This window comes from Canis lupus, chromosome 6 (genome assembly GCF_048164855.1).
Source record: "Canis lupus baileyi chromosome 6, mCanLup2.hap1, whole genome shotgun sequence".
NCBI lineage: Eukaryota > Metazoa > Chordata > Mammalia > Carnivora > Canidae > Canis > Canis lupus.
The window spans coordinates 78,955,240-78,977,625 of NC_132843.1; the positions used below are offsets into that span (position 1 = coordinate 78,955,240).

Genomic DNA, 22,386 nt, shown 5'->3' on the forward strand with positions numbered 1-22,386 from the left:
ACAGGTAAATGAGGTGGCACTGCTATATTACTAAGTCTAAGTAAAAATACAAGCAACAATGCATTCAAGGCACTAAAAGTGTTTCAGTGGGTGATCCAAGTGAATGTGGCATTCAGAGGTAATTCTAAGAACATGACAGAAAGGCTTTACTTGAAGAGTCTGTAAGTGATGCCGGAGAAGGAAAACAGGTAGCAGTCAGGGAGATAAGGCGATGCTAAGAGAATGCTCTATTTCTGTTAGAAAGAAGAGCTGCTGTTATCTCTGGCAGCAAAATAAAGAAACAAAACTTTAATAGGTGAAAGTCTAGAACAAATAAGGATATGAAGAAGAGATGAAGACAAGATTCCTAAAAAACCAAATACTTTAACAGATCAACTTTATTTTGGCCAGATATGTCAACCTAAAACAAACCCTTTTTAAAAATCCTGATTATGAAGGCCATTTAATACACTTACTGAATGAGAAGTATAAAGGAAACAAAAATAAGCTAAAAACCAATGATTTAAAAACTTTTTAAACTAACATTTTAGGTTATTATTTTCAATACTTTTTAACTCATTTTAGTTATACACAGCTTTGTTTCTTTTTTAAAGATTTTATTCATTTATCCATGAGAGACCCAGAGAGGGGCAGAGACCCAGAGAGGCTCCCTGTGGGGAGCCTGATATAGGCCTTGATCCCAGAACCCCAGGATCATGACCTGAGCCAAGCAGGTGCTCAACCACTGAGCCACCCAGGTGCCAAGTACATGCAGGTTTTTAAAACAAAATTTAGTTTATATCCATGCATACATATTTTTTAAGATTTTATTTCTATGTAATCTCTACCACCAATGTGGGGTTCAAACTCACAACTCTGAGATTAAGAGTCACATGCTCCCCCAACTGAACCAGACCAGCACCCCTATCCATATATGTGTTTTAAAAGCAAAACTATAATAAGCTTTTATAGGTCTATGATAAAACTTTTCTTTCTTTTTAGTTACTATTCTATTGACAATGCCTCGCCCAAGAAAACTCATGGTGGAAACTAATAAAACCTCCTTACCTGATGCACGTACTCATCCATGCTTGAAGGCATATCAAAATTGACAACCAGCCGGACACTGATCAAGTCTAGGCCTCGTCCCAGGACTCCAGTGCTCACCACAACTTCGTAGTCTCCTTCAAGTAATCCCTTCCCCACAAAGCAACAAAATTCATTATTCAGAATTTAGCTTACGTGGTTTTGTATAATTCAGACATCTTTTTTTCAATACTTTCTTCAATACCGTTTTTGCTGCACCTTTTCAGTAAGTAAAGGTTGCTAGTATAAATACCTGAGAAACATGTGTAGTGTAAGTCTTCCCCTCCCCAACCCCTGCATCCGTCTGTTTCTATTAATGTACTCAGGCAAATCTTTTCCAAGGGTGAATGACTGCTCTGCTCCAGTCTAAACTGACCTGATTTCAGAAATGGTGGATTTTGAATTAGTAATCTATTTAGTAGATAATCCCATGGAGAACAAGCTTATTGCTCCCAAAACACAGAAGCCTGAGCAAGAGGAACAATTAGCTCATAGTCACTGCGTGCCTGAAGTTCTTGCAGTCCTTAAAAAAAGGTCTGCTTTAAGAAGCAGCCGGTAGGGAACCCCCTGAAAAGATAATCTGAATGTCAAACCTTCAATATGTTTTTCCTTTCTGTTTGTGATTTCTCCGAATGTATAGATACACTTTTCAGACCTGTGATTTTCTGCACTGCCTCACTCAACAGATCTGCTCCCAGCTTGCAGTCCACAAACACTAACACTGGAGGCTTGAAGAGTTTTTTATCCTGAAAAATGAAAAACACGTATTTAAAATTATTTGTGTAACATAAATAACAATGGAAGTTTTTCTGAAATCATTAGTATTAGCTAGTTACAGAGGAAAAACTAGCGTTATTAAGATGAGTGTTTTCTTTAAAATATGCACAAACAGAAGCACAAAAGTCTACTGCCCTTCACATTTTTCCATTTCATTAATATTGTAAAAATATTTTTTAAATTGAGTGCAATTTAAAATTTTAAATGCTAAAAAAATAATAAAAAAATAAAATTTTAAATGCTGCTCATAATTAAATACAAGCCATATTTAACTTAATACTTTTAAAAATTAATTTGTTTTTTTGAGAGAGAGTGTGTGAAAGTGAGCTGGAGGAGGGGTGAGGGAGAGAGAGAGCATCTTCAGCAGACTCCATGCTGAGTGAGGAGCCCAATGTGGGGCTGACCTCACAACTCTGAGATCATGACCTGATCCAAAATCAAGTCAGATGCTTAACTGACTGAGCCACCAGACGACCCCTTCACATTTTAAAGTAACTGTGCTTACACATTATCATCCATTTAATAAGTTTCTGTTTAAATAAGTTACTGCTAAAAAATTCTATTTTTCAAGGACAGAATGGCCAAGAAAGAACTTATCTTTATCTGTTACATAAAACTACTAAAAATTTCTGAAACAAAAAAATATTATTTAAGAATAATCTTGATATTTAAATGTATTTTCTATAATACTGAAAATAAAAAACAACCCTGCATCCATACAGCATTTATTTGATCCCCACAGAATTCTGAAGTAAAGAATTTACTACTAAATATCTATATAGAGAATCCCTGGGTTGCTCAGTGGGGGAATCCTGGGTGGCTTAGCGGTTTAGCACCTGCCTTTGGCCCAGGGCATGATCCTGGAGTCCCTGGATTGAGTCCCACATTGGGCTCCCTGCATGGAGCTGCTTCTCCCTCTGCCTGTGTCTCTGCCTCTCTCTCTCCTCTGTGTCTTTCGTTAATAAATAAATAAATAATCTTAAAAAAAAAAATCTGTATAAAATTCCCCGAATGCTGCATCTAAAAATCATTATCTTAATAACTGTGAAAAATGCAAACATAATCTACAAAACAGGGTGCCTGCTTTACTACTTACTACTCACATTTAAGATTTCAAATAATTTTTTCTTTTTGGCTGGTTCTTCCACCCACAAAATAATCTGGCGCACACTGGAACAGGGCAGGTTCTTTTCCCCGGTGATAATTCTCACAGGATTATGCAGAAGCTGACTTGCTAGTTGTTCTATGCTAGTTGGAATTGTAGCTGAAACCAAAATGGTCTGACTATCATTAGGAACGTGTTCCAAAATGTCAAGCACTTGCTGTTGAAAGCCCATCTTTAACATGGTATCAGCCTAAAATAAAACCATTTTAAAGTTAGTCCTATTTGACATTAAAACCCTGAGCCATTCAAGGAAAAAACTGATTAAGAACATAAAAAATTAAAAACTTTTACACATTAGAATATATCACAACGTCAAAAATAAAGGATTTAGAAAAACATTTATATAAAATTGTATGTTGTCTATCACTGAAAACATAATTATACAAAGATTTTTATGGTATTATTACGAGTGGCAACAAATATATAAACCCTAAATACCAATAATGGGGGATTTGGTAAATAAAATACAGTAGATCCACTTAATAGAACCCTTTGCTATCATTAATTATGAGTGGAAAGTCCTTTATTAAATGATAATGAATCACTGCTAGGAGGAATAAAGAAAACTACAGAACACTATATATAACATGATACTGTTTGTACATACATTTAAGAAACTTAATTGCTAACTCCAGGGAAAAGACCTATGGAATGTGGAAGGGGATGCAATTAAATTGTTCATTTTACAGCTTTTTGCAAAGTTTGGGTCTTTTTTTCTACCACGGACATATATTTGTAATAAAACATGAATTAAATTTTAAAAACTTAATGTTGGCGGCTTTTGCTTCTGTATATACTTCTGTATTACTAGTTTTTAAAAACAATTTGTGTATTACTAAGCAAACAAAAAAATTCTAAGTTAGTACTGGTTTAAAATAATGAAACACAAAGGCTATCTTGATTTTTAAATATAATCCAGGTACCTATAATTTTGAAAAATAAGGTCTGACAATCATTTTGGAGTATTTAGATAAAGCACTGTATTTTTGTTGCTGTTTTTTTGTTTTTTTAAGTAGGCTCCATGCCCAAAGTGGGGCTCGAACTCATGATTCTGAGATCCAGAGTCCAACACTGCACTGACTGAGCCAGCCAGGCACCCCTAAAGCACTGTATTTTTAAGTGTCCACTACGTGGAAGTTTGAACACTTGTTTTAATACTATTCATTCCATGATATTTAAAAAAATCTAAAATAATCATAATGGTCTAGGTGATCCTGGCTGATCCTGGCTCTACCTATGACCTTAAATTAAACATGTTAACGAATGTCTTTAAGCCTCGGTTTTTTTCTTTTACAAATGGGAATGATGAGAGTTAACTACCTAATAGGTCTGTTATGATGATTAATGACCTCATTAATACATAAAATACATAAAGCACTTGGGACCATGCTCACAGCATGGTAAATCTCAATGTTTCAATGTACAAGACACATGTGTACATGTGTGCAACAAGGTAGTAGGTCTTGAAAAACATCCCCAGCTTTTCCTTTTCCTCAATAATCCTACTAAGGCCCCCTCATCTCAGGAGATGGCCTTGCTTCTCCTGGTTCAGAACACAGGCCATCAGAAATAAATCTCCTCTGTCTTCTCCCAAGTTTCCCTGCATCTAAACTGTTAACACTAAAAAAAAATAAAAAATAATAAAAAATAAAATAAAAAATAAAAATAAATAAACTGTTTACACTAATACACCCCAAATTCAGGTGCTTCTATCCAGCGCACAATAGTGAGACTCTGCCTCATCCTATCACCCCCACGCCGGAAGCCATCCACCCCAAGCACCCACTATCTTCTAGAATACAAATCCTATCTCTTACTCCTCTGCTTAAACCCTCCAGTAATTCACCATCACACATAAAAAACCCAACTGCTTACCACAGGCTAAAAGTCCTACAGTTTTCATCCTCATCCGCTTCTCTGACTTCATCGCCTAGCACTCTTCCACCTCATGCTCCACGACCCTGCCACACCAGCCTTCTTTCTGCCCCCAACTACCCAATGGTCACTCCCACGTTAGCTCTGTCTGAAGCAGATCCTCCAGCTGGATCTTCGCGTGGCTGGCTCCTTCTCACTCAGGTCTCAGCATAAATGTCACTTAGAGCCCTCCTCTGATACTAACCTAACCCCCAGTTGTCTCTGTCACACGACTTGTGTACATACATTTGTCAGGGCTTATCTCCATTCCCATTGTATCCTCAAAACCCAGGACAGTGTCTAGCATGTAAAAAGCACCTGATAAATAAACAAGCATTTGTTAATTCTAAGCACTGAAAAAACCACTGCAAGCAGCTTAGCTTTCTAGTCAGTGTGTCCCAAACCCCCCTAAAGAAGAATCACCCAGAACGAGTTTTTTAATATCTCTGGATTCCAACCCAGACTTCCTGAATCAGAACATCTAGTAAGAGGTCTGCTCTTCTATTACATTCCACTGAACACACTGGGTGATTCTTACCATTAGGGAAACTTGGACCAGCACTATGCTTGATTGTTGGGATACAGCAGGAGCCTAATACAAGAGAAAGGATAAAGTCTATACACGGGTAAACAGAGCAGAGAGGAGAGGTCTGAAGTCTACCTGGGAGACTGATGGAAGGTTTCAGAGCCATGTACACATAAAGAAGTTAGGGCAGGTGGTTGGGAGAGAATCCTAGGCTGAGGGACAGGTACATGGGAGACACAGAAGGGTGACACAGCAGATTCCTCTAATTCTAAAGGAATTATCTTAGTCTTCATGCCTGACCATTCCTGAATCTTCCATCCTCCTCTTCAAACAGTGGCCTGTCTTTGCAGCAATATTACTTGCTCTCAGTTCCTTTCTGGTTTCTCAGACTACTTCTCTGCTTAGACTCCTCTTCAAACTCCACAGACAGACACAGAGCCCCAGTGCCTGTTCCTCTCTCACCTTCCACCCTTAGAGAGACCAGTGTGTCCCACGGATGCTAATGCCCATTTCTCCTATCCACACAATATTTCCCCTTCATCCGTCATTCACAAGAAATTCGACATTTCTAAAACCAATTCAAATACTACTGTCAAGGGATCCCTGGGTGGCGCAGCGGTTTGGCGCCTGCCTTTGGCCCAGGGCGCGATCCTGGAGACCCGGGATCGAATCCCACGTCGGGCTCCCAGTGCATGGAGCCTGCTTCTCCCTCTGCCTGTGTCTCTGCCTCTCTCTCTCTCTCTCTGTGACTATCATGAATAAATAAATAAAATTAAAAAAAAAAAAAATACTACTGTCAAGCCCCAACCCTTACCTGCCTACCCTTTCCTTAAAATTAAAAGCACAACCAGAATTTATGGAGTCCCCTCAACCACCTTCCTCTTCATCTTCTTTCATATTCAGTCCTCAGAAGACTCATGAATGATTCACAGCGATTCTCTGATGTACTCATGCTTCCCACTGCCTCCACCCTGTCCCTGACCCTGCTCACCTCTTGTCTGGGTTGCTACCATTTTGTCCCACAGATTCTTTCTTCTTTCATTTTTCTTGCATGGAGCAGCAGAATAACCTTGCTAAACCACCACTTTCCACATGTGACACCCCAACTCAATAATTTAGAAAGCCTCACTGTTTCCCACATCAAATCCAAAATCCTCTGCCTCCTTTTCAGGGCCCTCTGTAATTTGACCCCACCCTAACTACCCAACTTTACTTCCTATTATTCCTCAGGAAGAATGCTTCAAGCTGGCTGGTCTCTCTGTGCTTGTGCTTGACCTTTCTGGCTCTGTTCATGTTAGGCTCTTCACCTGGAACACTTGATATGTTCTCTAGTTTTCTAAATCCTTTCCCATCTGTGGACGACCAGGTCATATTCCATTACCTTGGAGGAGCCATCTCTTATGGTGCCAATTCACACGGTCTCTCATTTCTCCTTCTGACCTTAAATGTCCTAAACAATTAGCATATCATACACAGTCCCATTACTTTACTAACAGTTTGTACCAGGAGTCAGCAAACTGAGGCTCTTGGGACAAACACAGACCTTCAGGTGTTTTTTTAAATAGAGCTTATGGGAATGCAGTCACACCCACTCTGGTCTCTGGCTGTACTGAGCGCTCCAACAGAGGACATGTGGCCCCCAAAGTCTTAAATGGTCCTTTGCAGAAAGAGTTTGCTGTTCCCCGGCCTGCATAGCACCTTTCAGTATGTTTGTATTTCCGTATATATGACAATGTCCTGCCTTTACTTCAAGAATTTATGTATTTTTCTCCAATGAGATTTCAGCACTTCATAGGCTGGAATAATATTTAAAATTTCTTTGTGACGCCATCCAAACTTAACCAGACTTGGTCAATCTGTATCTAAATAGAACTTCTGTGCCAACTTCAGTTTCGGTACATGATCAATTATGTTGTTTACCAGCTAGTTTCCTTAAATGCTGAAGAGCTGGGACCGAGGCCACACATTACAAGCACTCACTATAGGTTTGCTGAATGAATACTCCTTTTATATGGAGCACAGCACAGAGGTACCCTGTGAAACTTCATCCATTGGCTAAAGGGAAAAATGTTGTGGAGAGAAGCAAGCAGGAATGGAATCCAACTTTAAAATCTATAGGAGGCTCATTTTTCAGGCTCACCGCATGGTGAGAACTTAAGAACACATGGGCTTATCAACAGTGGGAAGCCCACTTGTACTTGCAGGGTGGCAGTAAGTCTGATGATAATCAGATGCAATAAATCAGTTGAATCAAAAGGCACACCAGGAAAACGCCGACTTAGCAGCACTTTTTTTTTTTTTTTCTTAGCAGCAGTTTTTGAAGGACTGAATAACAGTTCACAACACCCAAGGTATGGAAACAACCTTAGTGTCCGTCAGCAGATGAGTATGATAAAGAAAATGAGGTGCATGTTATATACAATGGAATATTATTCCGACTTAAAATTACTTCATTTTTAGTAACATGGATGGACTTGGAGGACATTATACTCAGTGAAGTAAGCTAGACAGAAAAAAACAAATACTGTATGGGAAACTTATATGTGAAATCTAAAAAAGTTAAAAATAAAAAAATGAAAGTCAAACTCATAGAAATTAGTAGAAAAATGATTGCCAGGGGCTAGGGAGTGGGTGAAATAGGAAGAGGTTTGGGGTAAAAGTGTAAAAACTTTCAGTTATAAAACAGATAAGGTCTGAAATGCATAACATGGTTACCATAATTAATGATGCTCCATTAATAATTATATAACTGAAATTTGTTAAGGGAGTAGAACTTAAATATTCTCTCTCTCTCTCTCTCACACACACACACACACACACACACAGAGTAGCTGTGTAAGAAGAAAACAGAAAAAAATAATAAAGGACTGAATAACATTACCTTAACTGTCCTAAACAATTACTTTACATTTATACAGGACATTCCAGTCTATGAGACATTTTCCCAATCATTGCTTCATCCTTGCCACAACTCTGGAAGATTAGACGACTTGCCCAGCACCCCATAGTGGGGTGGAGTAAAGGCTCAATCCCAGTCTCAAGGATCTTGCCTATGTGTTCTTTCCACGTCCTCTGGCTACTTCCTGGAACCACGTTGCCATCACTGGTCAGCCCCTGAACCCCACATTTCTGATCACTGCTGGGCCTCTCTGCTCTGTCACTGCTGGTGGGACATATATGAAAATAGATGTGCAATGCACTGCAGGCAGAACTGGCCCATGCCCAGCCTGTGCTGACACAGTTTTGAGTCCTCCTGCTTGTTTACTTGCTGGAATATCATCAGATAATAACATATTAAGCAAATCAAAAATATAAAAATGCCTATATGCTCTATGTAACACTGAATATCAAAACCACAGACACCCATGTCCACACAAAAGAAAATATAAAAGGTCATCCAACTAAATATTATTAGCTACTTCCAAATTCCCTGTTAATAGTTACATGCTGTGGATTCATGTGTTTTTCTTTTTTAGACAAATGAGAGCCAGTGTCAAATATTTAAAAAATTTATCACTGAGAATATAGTAATTATTGGAAATTAGGAAAAGACAGCTGATTTTATTTACTAATGTGGTTTAATTTTGGTGCACTATACCTTGGGTTAGCAGGGCAATACCACACGGGAACCATCTTACGAATGGCTACTGCAATTAAAAAAAAAAATTCCTAATTTTTTTCCTTTGGGGAAGAAAATGCCTGAACACACAGTGAAATTATGTAACTAGAATATACTTTTCATAAATTATATAAAATTATGTGACTAATGTTCTAAACAACACTACTTACTTCATCTACTACTACAATTTTTATACCGCGGAGTTCCACAGAGCTCTGTTTTATTATATCCAGAAGTCGCCCAGGAGTCGCTATGATAACCTAAAGAACAGAGAAAAAAAAATTAGATAATCTTCCTTCCTTCTTTCTGTCTATACTTACTGAGTGACTAATATGTGCCAGCCACTGGGTTAAGTACTCAGAACTCAATGTTGATTAGGTCAGACATAGTTTCTGCTCTCACAAATCTCATAACACAAAGGAAGGAACAGATGAAACACATATATGCTCGTGAGGTTATCCAGTCCTGGCTAACACAAGCGAAAACCTAGAGGAGGAGTGGGAGCCGGTGAGGAGAGGGCCAGGTGGAGGGAAAGCATCCAAGAACTTCTGAAGCTGAAAGGCCACTGGGGTGGAGAGGGGACAGAGATTCGGAGGAGGCTCGAAAGTAGGCAGAGACCAGACCAGGAAGGGCCTTGCAGGCAGGCTGACCACTATTTGGCTCTACGACCAAGTGCAAATCCCTTAACCTCTTTGGCCCTGCTCTTCTGTTTTTAAATTAAAAGGTTGGGCACAATGATTTCTAAGGTTGCTTAAGGCTCTTAACGCTTTTATAACGTATTAGTTGAAGCAGTGCTTAAAAGTGGGGCCTGTTAGTCAAACTTCAGTAGGAATCTCAGCTGTAACACTTAATAATGGTGTGCGTCTCTGTTCTCCCATTCATAAAATGGAAATAATAATAATTACTGTGAAGATTAAATGAGACAGTGCCTGGAGTAAAGCAGAGTAGAGTTACAAATGATCTAATAAATTCAACTGTATTCTGCTTTTCAAAGACAAACCAATACAATGGTGAAGGTCATGGAGAATGCTAAGTTTCAGGGTCGTAAGGATCTGTATCCACAGAACTACAGTGCTCCACTTAGTTTCTTCAGAAATACCATAAACATTTAAATCCATTTTAATTATTTTGAACTGAGCTCATCCCTTCTATTCCTATTTCATTTTCCTCCCCTACTGGTTTGGAAATTATAAACTTTTCCCCCAACTCTTTTAGTGTGGGAATTCCCTTGAATTGTAAAATAAATGTATATAAACTTAATAAAGTCTGAAATGAACTAGACATATTTACCTTTTTCTTGAATAATCAAGGGCAAATAATTTAACACCAATCACAACTTTCCTGCGCTGATATGCTACAGTTGGTCAGTATTTTACTTCTATTTTTTTACACCCATGTATTGTTCATTATTACTTTTTATTTAGTCTATGTTTGTTTACATTTACCCACATGAAGGACGCCTGGGTGGCTCAGCAGTTGAGCGCCTGCCTTCGGCCCAGGGCGTGACCCCGGGGTCCCGGTATCGAGTCACCCGTCCAGCTCCCTGCATGGAGCCTGCTTCTCCCTCTGCCTGGGTCTCTGCCTCTCTCTCTCTGTCTCTCTCATGAATAAATAAATAAAATCTTTAAAAAAATTTTTACCCACATGATTACTATTTTCTTTGCTCACCATTCTTTTTTTTTTTTTTTTTAAAGATTTTATTTATTTATTCATAGAGACACAGGGAGAGAGGCAGAGACACAGGGAGAGGGAAAAGCAGGCTCCAAGCAGGGAGCCCGACGTGGGACTCGATCCCGAGTCTCCGGGATCACGCCCTGGGCCGAAGGCAGGCACTCAACCGCTGAGCCACCAGGGCTGCCCACTCGCCATTCTTTCTTTGATCCCACGCCTTCCTTTCCAGAATCTTCTTTATATGCAGAATATCTTAGTTTAGTATTCTTTTATATAAATCTACTGGTAATAAACTCTCAGTTTTGTTTACCTGAAAAGGTCTCTATTCTGCCCTGGCTTTTGAAAGATCACTTTGTTGAATAGACAGATTTTTCAGTTACTTTTTTCATAGAGGGTGTCTGTGAAGGACATGGCCTGGCACAGGGGGTGGGAGAGGCAGCAGGGTGATGAAGGGCCCTCCGGAGAAAGGCGGCCCTGCACAGGGTGTTGCGGTCTAAGGGAGTGAAGAGGGCAGAGGATAGAGTCTAGGATGGAACGCATCACTGTGGGGCAAGGGACAGGGATGAGGATGGGCTACTGGTTATATAGAAGATGGCTGATCAAGTAAATAAATATGTAAAAGATAAGAGCTAGCAGATTTCTCACTGTCAGAGTGACAAATATGGAAGCAGAAAATGCCAAAATAATCTTGCTGTGTTGAATTAGAGTTGGAAGTATCGACACGAACTCATGGGCTACAATAAACATAGATGCAGAAATACACACTTAAGGAATATTCTCACCTTCTATTCACTGAGAGGTCCTCGAAGCAATGATAACTCAACAGCAAAGAGAAACAGCAACAAACCCAACCAAGAGCCCAGATTTTGGTTTCTAAATACCGTCCTCTACCAAAAGGAATCAGGACAGCTTGGGGAAAAAAGCATGATTTCAGGGCTGAGCCAAGGGAAGAACAATGTAAGCACGATCATCTTCTTCAGATAGAAAGTGCTCAAAGAATGATGGGGACAGGGCAGCCCAGGTGGCTCAGCGGTTTAGCGCCGCCTTCAGCCCAGGGCCTGATCCTGGAGACCCTGGATCTAGTCCCATGTTGGGCTCCCTGCATGGAGCCTGCTTCTCCCTCTGCCTGTGTGTCTGCCTCTCTCTCTCTCTCTCCTCTGTGTATTCTCATGAATAAATAAAATATTTAAAAAAAAAAAAAAAAGAATGATGGGGACATAAGAACACAGAAACCGACTCCACACTGCTTCCACTGCTCAAACTGGGGACAAGTGGAGAACCAAAACAAATCATGGTAATAATACTTTATGATCCTTTAAATACAATCGGTAATCACGAGTCATACTGATATACATATAAAAAGAGTAAGTTGGAAATTTGGTAAAGCACAAGAATTTACAAAATGAAGGTATTCAAAATGCTTATCTAATTACAGAAGGAACAAATAAATTTTACCGTTACTTGACAGGTGATATCACCAGTAAAAGGACACATTGAAATCGTGTATCATCTAAAAGGATGTAGTCAAAAAAAATAAAAAATAAAAAAATAAAAGGATGTAGTCATGGGGCACCTGGGTGGCTCAGTAGGTTAGACATCAGCCTTCAGCTCAGGTCGTGATCCCAGGGTCCTGGAATTGAGCCCCGAGTTGGGCTCCCTGCACAGCGGGGAGCCTGCTTCTCCCTCTCCCTGCCGCTTCTCCTGCTTGTGGGCTCACTCTCTGCCAAATAAATAAAATCTTAATAAAAATAAAAGGATGAAAAGAACAAAGCATCTCTTCCGTGATATTCTTTTCAAAGATACATAACTTAAACCTAGTCAATTGAGAGATCTTCTTCAAAGTAAGTAGTTTAAAATTCTTAAAACTGTCAAGATTATGGGGGGAAAAAAAAAGCAAAGACTAAAGAACTGTTCTACACCAAAGGAGATGAAAGAGACACGACAACTGAATTCAAAATGTGATTCTGAACTGAATTCTTGTGCTATTAAAAAGAAAAGTTAACGGGACAACTAGTAAAACACGAACGGGGTCTGAGGACCAGATGACAGCAGCCTGAACATTCCAGGGTACCCATGTTCGTTTCCTGATTCTGTAACTGTATTGCGGTCACTGGGATAACAGCCTTGTTTGTAGGAATCACACTCTCAAGTACATTAGCTACGGATCCTTAGGTAAATGTCATCTTTCTGAGATTCAACTTCTCAGCCATGAAGATGGGATATGCCCACCCACCTTCAAGAGCCAATGTGATAAACAAGATGATGCGGGTGAGAACAATCCAACGGCATCGGGCAAAAGGCAGGAATTAATTGTGTTCCTTTCCAATATAAAACAACCTTAAAAAAAAAAACTTAAGGCTTACTTGGCAAGAATTAAAGGCTAACCTAAAATCACATGTATTAAGGTCCTTGAAGGCAAACAAACCACCAGAACAAACCCGTGATCAAATTGGTGCTTACCTGGGGATCCCTGGGTGGCTCAGCGGTTTAGTGCCTGCCTTTGGCCCAGGGCATGGTCCTGGAGTCCCGGGATCGAATCCCACATCAGACTCCCGGCATGGAGCCTGCTTCTCCCTCTGCCTGTGCCTCCCTCTCTCTCTCTCTCTCTCTCTCTCTGTGTATGTCTAATGAATAAATAAATAAAATCTTAAAAAAAAAAAACTGGTGCTTACCTTCACGTGTTGTCGCAAACGGTACAGCTGTGGGGGTAAGGGTAAGCCCCCCACCAGGAGCACGGTTTTCATGCGAGGCAGGCCACTCATCAGTTCTTTAGCTTGGTTCTCTATCTGAATGGCTAGCTCTCTTGTTGGTGTAAGAATCAGTGCAGACGGAGTCTTGCTCTGCGAAGATGTCAGAAACATGTCTGAAAATGCCGGCAGTGAATTCCTGCCGATGGGCTAAATCCTCAAAGCATTCTGGGAGTCTTCCCATCAGCCCAACTGGATATGAACCCTCCTGCCTTCTGCTCACTGTAGATTTTCTCTCCAAAAACCATCATAAATTGAACCCTTCCTTACATAACACGGATACACAGTGAAAGATCAAAATTGGGGCCAGGGTGGGGAAACTGGTAGTTGGCTCCCAGGCGGACCCTGCCATCTCTGGCCACGCTCCTCTGAAGACAAAACCAGGACGTTCCGGTTAAAGCTTGGTGTTCCACCTTTGATACAGTCCCCTCAGCAATTCCTGTAGATTCACTTTTTTCTTTGTCCAAAGAATTTCCTTTTATAAATGTCCTATTTCCTGCCCTATAGCTCTATTTTGGGGCATCCAGTGAGTTTTACTAATATTTTGAACATCGGGTGCTTTCTTTTATTTTTTCCTCACATTATCTTCTACGATTATTTAGTTTTCCAAATTTTCCTCCTTTACCTCTCCTCTCTTTGCCTATATTTTGCATTGGCTTCCCTTTTGCCCTACTTCAGATCTCACAAACTCACTAGCACTTGGCAAATGTGTCGGTTAAATTAATTGTATGTGTGGGGGTGGTGCTTTACGCACTATAAGCTAACGAGTAAAGTAAGGTAGTATTATTTTAAGATGGACCATTTAAGCGTGTATTTTGAACTCTATGATAACATTCCAACTTTGGAATAAATCAATTAAAAAAAAACAATTGTTTAAAAAACACAAAATAAATCAATTTTTTAAAAAACCAAGGAGGCTAAATTGAACACAAAAATTGCGGGTCATCCGGTCAGCAGGATTTCTTTTCCCAAACCAAGAGTTTACTTCTTGAATAGAAATTTTGTTGAAAAAAAAAAGAAAAAAAGAAAGAAAATTTGTTGAAAGAAAATATTTCGTAAGGAAAGCAATTTTTTAAGACCTTCAATGAAAAGATCTTGAAGGTTCAATCTAATAAAAGAAAAATTCCCTAAAATTATGTTTCTCATACCAGCAACTATCAGAAGCAAAACCGCCAGGAGCACCAACGACTGAAGTTACAGTTTCCATTTGCAGTTTTAACCTAGTTAAGGATGAAACTTGGTATATAACTGACTTGTTTCTGAGAGAAACACCTGTGAACTCTTACCTCGCATAAGGCTCGGGTGATAACAGGAAGAAGAAAAGCGGCTGTTTTTCCTGAGCCGGTATCAGCACTGGCCAGAACGTCTCTTCCCAGAAGTCCCACAGGAATCATCTGCATCTGGATGGGGGTTGGGACTTCATAGCCCGACGTCTTCAGGTTGTGATTCAAGGCCTCAGGGAAACCACAATGCTCAAAGTCAATGATGGGTCTGGTGACATCTTGCCCTTGAACTACAATTCCTAGCTGCCGTTTAAGGTTTTCAATCTGGTCTTCCTGAAGGTTCAGAATAAAGGGGTGCTCTTTATAGACATACAAAGTGTTCAGTGGAGACTCTGGCTCAGAATTAGCTTTGTGTGGGGCACTGAGTTTCAACCTCTCCTCCTTTTCCTTTACTTGCAGAAGATGTTTTGCTTTACACTCCAAACTGCACACGTCTTCATCGGTCTTATCACAGATGTACTCTCCATAACGACCACAAACAACACAGACAGGTTCTCCGGGTTCTGCCCAGCGCTGTGTTTTGGAAAAGGACTTAACAGGCTCTTCGGAAAGATCACTACCCTTTGAATCCTGCTCAGGTCCAACCAAACCAACGTGAGCCCACTGGCTGGCTGTGCTGGGGAAAGGGCACGGCTCCGCGCTGCACCTGTCTGCTGTCCTGGCTGCCCCGGGAACCAGCGCATCAGCTGGATCATCTCTGCCTTCATCCAGCTGAAGGTCTTCCGCCTCTGGTTTGGTTTTCTTGGCCGTGCAACTTTTGCCATCCTCGTTAGCATTCCTCTTGATTTTCAGAGATCTTGGAACAAACATCCTTCAATATTCTGTTGAGGAAATTATATAATGAGATTTATTTTATCCTCAGTAAAGTTAACATATGATCCTCAATAAAGTACCGTATGATTACCCCGGAGTCAGCCTCTGTGTCCCTGGGCTTTGCCTGAAAGGACTGAAAGAAGGCATCCTGACGCTACTTACAGCAGGGCTTTTCTTCCATTCACAACTTTCCCTGGTGAAGGAAAAAAAAAAAGGCCTTTTCCTTATACATGGGAGTGGTGAGACTTCACACACTGCTTAGCACAGCCTGTGCATACAGCCTGCCTGTTTACTGACTCCTCACACTCTGATATACCAACTATCAGAAATCGTGAAGTAAATCCTATTAAGTTTTCACAAAAGGAAATGGGAGGGATGCTTCACCACTGGGAGCTTTAAAATCAAAACCAGAAAACAGAAAAATGCGACCTTGAGGTAGTAATGCTTGCTCTGTCTTGCTCTGTAGGTTCCAAGCCGTGTTTGGTGCTTCTCACCTGAGCGCCACCTCCACAGCTGGTAGGTTAGTACCGCCCCGCACAGACACAGCTATATTATGCTGTACTGTGTATGGTAATTTTTCAGATGAAAAAACTGGGCCAGCTGGAGGCGAAGGGGCTCGTCCCAGCTCACGCGGTTCCTAAAGGGTTAGAACCCGGGCCCTCGGGGTCCAGAGCGGGAGCTCCAGCTGCAGCCACCAAAATGCTTTTGCAAAATGTGGTTTGTGAAACGCGTTTTCACCTAATTTGGGGGCCGTTCAATATTCTAATCAACACTTTGCTAAAAAAAAAAAAAAAAATTCTTAGGATAAATGACCAGATTCAATTTTTCCAAAAAAATTCCCCAACCAAAAAAAAAAAAAAAAAAGCAACTGAAGATGCAGGCTTCCTAAGTCCCCGGGAACGTCAAGGGGGTTGGGGGGAAGGTCGGCCCGGCGGCAGGGAGAGCCCGGAGCTCGAGGTCCTCAAGTGCAGACTCCGAACCTGCTCGGGCGGGCGGGGGCTGCAGGACCCGCGACCCCCCACCCAGAGGCGCCGGCACGTCACGGCGCTGCTAGGAGGCCCGGGCCAGGGAGGCCGCACGGCGGGGAGGGGCGAGGCGGCCCGCGGGCGGGGGCACGGGTGGGGGCGGGGCGGGGGCACGGGCGAGAGCACGGCGGGGGGCCGCGGGGGGGCACGGGCACGGATGGGGGCGGGGGCATGGGCGGGGGCACGGGTGGGGGCGGGGCGGGGCGCTGGCGGGAACGTGCGGGGCGCGGGGGGCACGGATGGGGCGGGGACCGCGGGTGGGGGCACGGGTGGGGGCGGGGGCTCGGGGGCAAGGGCGGGAAGGGGTGGGGCCGCGGGTGGGGGCGGGGCGGGGGCCGCGGGTGGGGGCGGGGGTGGGGGTGGGGGCGGGGAATCCTACCGCCGCCGCGGCCTAGCGCCCCGCGTCCCAGGGCGAGCGAGCAGGACGGGAAGGAGACCCGAGCCGCCGGGGCCCGCGGCCCGCTCACTGGCCCAGACGTGGGTCCACGTCCGCTCCCGCTCGGGCGCTGGGCCGAGCCTCCCGCCGACGGGCCTGCAGCGGCGCGGCCTCCCGACCGCGCGGACGGCCGTGCGGAGCGCAGGATCCACTTGTCCGGGTTTTGTGGGGAGGCCGCGGCGCGCCGTGCGACGGGGGGCGGGGCTTGGAGGGGGCGGGGCCTTGAGGGGCGGGGCTGGCGGAGGGGGCGGGGCCGGTGCCTTTCCACGCCCCCTCCCGGCTCGGGGCGGCCGGCCGATTGGCGAGCGCGGCTGGGGCGCGGCCGGAGCCCGCGGGGCCCGCAGGGCGGGGCGGCCCGGGGAGCCTCGGGGCCGAGTGAACGTGACGTAGTGGGGCCGGGGCGGGGCAAGCCGCCTGCGCGCCGGGAGAGACCGCGGCCGGTGGCGCGGGAGCCGGGTGCGCTGGGTAATGTTTGCGCACTACCATCCAACCCCAGAAAGGAAAAAAAAAAAAAAAAAAGAACCACAAATCACGGTTTTTCGTGCCTTTGGAATTTCATTTCACTGCTTTGCTAGAACTCTGGAGCCACCTGCCCCAAGCAGGTGGGGGAGGGAGGGATGGGGAGGAGGAAGCAGGAAAATGGGAAGCTGAGCTGGACGACCTAAATACTTGAGGTTTTAACTATTAAAAAGAATATGTTCAGTCTAATTTTTGATGCATACAAAATAACATTTTGAACAAATATGTTAAGTTTTAAAGCATACTGATAATGTGAAAGATCTCTGCACCACCTTATTAATATAAGCAAGGGACGCCTGGGTGGCTCAGCAGTTGAGCATCTGCCTTTGGCCCAGGTCGTGACCTGGGAGTGACCTGGGGTCCTAGGATCGAGTCCCACGTCGGGCTCCCTGCGTGGAGCCTGCTTCTCCCTCTGCCTGTGTCTCTGCCTCTCTGAGTCTCTCATGGATAAATAAATTTTTAAAAATCTTTAAAAAAAATATAAGCAAGTATATATAGCCCTTCATCTCTTGGTTCCATACCTTGCTTCTTCCCTTGGTGATCACTACTCTGAATTTTGTTTCTCTCTCTTTGCCATTTTTAAGAGTTTTATCATAGTTGAATGCATCCCTCATTGATATGTTGTTGACTTTTTCTCTTTTTTTGAGCTTTATAGAAATAACACATAGCTAGCCCTGTGGGATCTGCTTTTATCACTCAGCATTTGTTTCTTTGATTCATCCAAGTGAAGTGTAAGCAAGAAGTAGAACATTTTACTGCTATAATATTGTGTGTCTGCAAAGCTGCTTTTGTGTAATTATTTATTGCTTTTCCTGCGAACACTTGAGTCGTCTCCAGTATTTTGTACTTAATAGAGGCAAATTTACCATGAAGCTAATGAAATTTGAGCTTCAGAGCCCCTCAGTCCCATGGGTCCCTTCCATAGCCCTAAAAGAAGAGTTCTCATCAATGTGTTCTCATGGTCCTATGTTTTTGTAAAATCTTCAAAAGAAGGATATTTAAACCACAATGGATTAGGACCACTTTTTCTTTACACCCCAGCTTCGCCTTCTTCAACACTTCTCAAGTTTGGTGGTGATAGATAGCAGCAGGCATTTGGGGATTGAGCCAAAGCGGATTGAGCTGCAGATATATTTACTTGAGCTCAGTGGAATGTATTTGTGGGTTTGCAGTCTCATAATTGTTAGGCTACTGCTTTCCACCCCAGAGTAGGAAGGTGTGGGGACAAATGTTTTATCAGGATCTGAATGTGTCCCACAGCATCCAACACCAGAAATATACGCACGTTGAGGGAGAAATATAGTTTGCAATGTAGGAAGCTAGAAGCTGGTCTGTAAAGATTTATTACATCTGTGAAACTGTAAGCAGAGGATCAAGTTCTGACCAATGCTTAGTCAAATGGAAGTTCTCTCCCATTAGGGATGTACCCAGGATTATATGATTATAAATGTATGATTTACATTCTTTATTGATGGGAATCACACAAAGTAAAATTTATCAGAATCCCTGAGCTTGTAGGTCACAAACCTGGAACAGAACCACAGTGATTTTGTCCAGACTTTTTTTTTTTGTTTTACATCCCAAAGATTAATAATTTGAAACAACTGAATAAACCATGTAAAAGAAATACTTCATCTTTTTATTCTCTCTGTATAAAGGACATTACAGAAATCATTGTCATATGAAGAGGGTATCAGAGTATGCAGTAAAAAAAAAAAGGAAAAAGTATAGAAGTGTATAAAAAACAATTTTAAATATTGTATGCTACTTTCCTGGGTTTTGTTGCATTTATAATGTGTTGTGGTTCTTCTCCGATTATATAATCTCATGCCCCACAAAACCCAAATCTGCCCCTGGCAAGTACAAACAAGGCTGGTAGGAGCATTCTGTGAACACTTCCTGTGGAAGTGACTGAGTCTCATTTGAACGTCAGAGAGTATGGGGGGCTCAGCTTTAAGAGATAATGCTGGGGGCGCTTGGGTGGCTTAGTTAAGTGTCTGACCCTCAATTTCAGCTCAGGTCCTGATTAGGGTCATGGGATTGAGCCCCACATCAGGCTCTATGCTCAGCACAGAGTCCACTTGAGGATTTTCTCGCTCCCTCTGTCCTTCCCCCATCCCTACGCTCACGCATGATCTCTCTCTCTCTCTTAAATCTATTTAAAACCTTAAAAAAAATAAAAGGTAATGCTGTAATGTTTTCAAAGTGCCGGTACAATCTATGCTGCCAGCAGCACTCCACATTCTCTCCAAATCTTGTTCTTGTCAGATTTCTTAATTTTTGCTAGTCTACCAAGAAAAAATCGGTACCCTCAGGTTGAGCATTTTTTAATATGCTGATTGTCCATTCCTGTTTCTCTTCTAAGGGTTTTTCATAGAAATATATTATTGATATCAATCTTTTGTCAATTGTACGTACTGCAAATATTTGCTCCCTGTTCATAGTGTGTGTTTTTTCAAGTATCAAAAGATTTTTTTTACTCTATTTTGGAAAGAAAATCAAACTGACAGAAAAGCTTCAGGACTAATACAGTGAATATATATATATATATCCTTCACATCAACTCACTGTTTACTATATTTGTTTATAAAATAGACAATGTATACATCATTTTTGTTCATCTATTTGAGAGTAAGTTGCAGCATGTATTCCTGAAAACAAAAATATTCTTTTATGTGCCCATTTTCAAATTTAGGTAACTTAACATCAATATAATACTTACATCTAATATATAGTCCATATTGAAATTGGACCAGTTCCAATAGTGTTCTTTAGAGCAATCCCCGCCCCCCCAACAATACAGGATCCCGTCCAAGATCTTTTCACTTCCTTTATCAATTCTTCTGATGAGTAAAAGTTCTTAGGTGTAATGTAGTTGAATATGTTAATCTTTTCTTCTGTAGTTTGCAACTTTGGCATTTAAAAAATCCTTGCCCTGCCAGAGGGTCAGGGGCTGGAGGGGGAGGGATGAATATGTGAAGCACAGAAGAGTTTACGGGCAGTGAGAGCATTCTATATGACACAATAACAGTGGATACATGTCATGATACATGTCCAAACCCATAGAATGTACAGCACCAGGAGTGAACCCTAAATAACTATAGACTTTGGGTGAAAATGGTGTACCAGTTGAGATCCATCAGTGTAGCAAGCATACCACTCTGGTGGGAGATGTTGATGAACAGGAAAGGCTATGCATGCATGGGCAAGTTGGCTTATGGAAAATCTCTGTAGTGTCCTCTCAATTTTGCTGTGAACCTTAAACTGCTCTTTTAAAAAGAAAAAAAATCTTTGCCTACCCTAACATCAGAAAGGTACTTCCTAGAACTGGCAGCGGGCGGGGGAGCCGGGGGGGGGGGGGGGGGGGTTGACTTTAAAAGTTTTGACTTTCTTATTTACTTACTTATTTATTTACTTTTAAATATTTTATTTATTTATTCATGAGAGACGCAGGCAGAGGGATAAGCAGGCTCCCTGCGGGGAGCCCGATGTGGGACTCCATTCCCAGGATCCTGGGGTCACGACCTGAGCCAAAGGCAGACGCTCCATGGCTGAGCCATCCAGGTATCCCTTGACTTTCATATTTAAATTATTAGATTTCAGGCATCCCCGGTGACTCAGCGGTTTAGCACCGCCTTCAGCCCCCACACACTGATCCCAGGATCGAGACCTGGGATCCAGTCCCACATCAGGCTCCCTGCATGGAGCCTGCTTCTCCCTCTGCCTGGGTCTCTGCCTGTGTGTGTATGTGTGTTTTGAATAAACAAATAAATCTTTTTTAAAAAAATAATAAAATAAATTATTAGATTTCATTTGTTTGGTACAGAAGATAAATCCATTTCTTTGTTTTCCAAATGACCAGCCAATGTTCCAAATACCATTTATTAACTAGAATCCTTTCTCCAGTGAACTGCAGTGCCATCTCTGGTCCCACATCAAGGTCCCATAACATACAAGTCTGTTTCCAGACTCACTACTCTCTTCCAGGCTGCCCATCCCTATACTAATACCATTCTGTCTTAATTACTTTATCTTCATAAGTTTTGCTATCCAGTCAAGCAAGTTTGTTTTTTTTTTTTTCAGGAGTGTGTGTGCTATTCTTGCCCTTTGTTCTTCCATATGCATTTTAGAATCAACTTGTCAGTTTTCACAAAGTCCTAATGTGATGATGATTGGAAATGCATTTTGTATCGATTCCCTAGAGGGGAGAATTGACACTTTTACAATATTATCTACCTCTAGTTATTTAGGTTTTCCTTAATGGTTTCCATAGAAATTTCTAATTTTCTTCAGATGCTTGCCTGTTTTTCATCAGATACATCCCTGAATTTATTATACTTTATACTATTACTGTGAATGGTCTCCATTTAGAAACATGTTTTTGAGGGCATCTGGGTGGCTCAGTTGGCTAAAACTGACTCTTGATCTCAGCTCAGGTCTTGTTCTCAGAGTTGTGAGTTCAAGCCCTGAGTTGGGCTCCATGTTGGGTACAGACTACTTTAAATAAATACATAAACAAATAAACAAATAGAGGTGCCCGAATGGCTCAGTTGGTCAAGCATGCAACTCTTGACTTCTCAGGTCATGATCTGAGGATCATGAGATCAAGCCCCACATGGGGCTCCATACTCAGCACAGAATCCGCTTGAAGATTCTCTCCCTCCCTCCCCCTTTGTCCCTCTTGCTTTGCCCCTCCCCCTTCTCCCAGGCACTGTCTCTCTAAAATAAGTAAATAAAATCTTTTAACAAAATGAATAAAAAACATGTTTTTGAATTGTTTGTTGGTTTATAAAATGAAATTTATATGTTTTTTACAGGATTATATA

The 22,386-nt window shown here is 42.1% G+C and overlaps 1 protein-coding gene across 6 annotated transcripts in view; it reads right to left on the minus strand.

Annotated features, from left to right (window-relative positions):
• The window catches only part of DDX59 (DEAD-box helicase 59), an 84,919-nt gene that overhangs the window by 16,455 nt on the left and 46,078 nt on the right, over positions 1–22,386 (minus strand). For 3 of the 6 annotated variants that reach the window (XM_072831343.1, XM_072831341.1, XM_072831342.1), the window contains exons 3-8: positions 14,771–15,588; positions 13,410–13,577; positions 9,237–9,326; positions 2,946–3,197; positions 1,659–1,811; positions 1,048–1,176 (exon numbers count right to left, since the gene is read on the minus strand). In XM_072831343.1, the coding sequence (XP_072687444.1) occupies positions 1,048–1,176; positions 1,659–1,811; positions 2,946–3,197; positions 9,237–9,326; positions 13,410–13,577; positions 14,771–15,577 (1,599 nt within the window). In that variant the 5' untranslated portion in view covers positions 15,578–15,588. Of the gene's footprint in view, positions 1–1,047; positions 1,177–1,658; positions 1,812–2,945; positions 3,198–9,236; positions 9,327–13,409; positions 13,578–14,770; positions 15,589–15,671; positions 15,774–16,074; positions 16,357–16,984; positions 17,172–22,386 lie in introns of those variants that run through there. The other 3 variants (XR_012033356.1, XR_012033358.1, XR_012033357.1) reach the window with 3 other exon arrangements.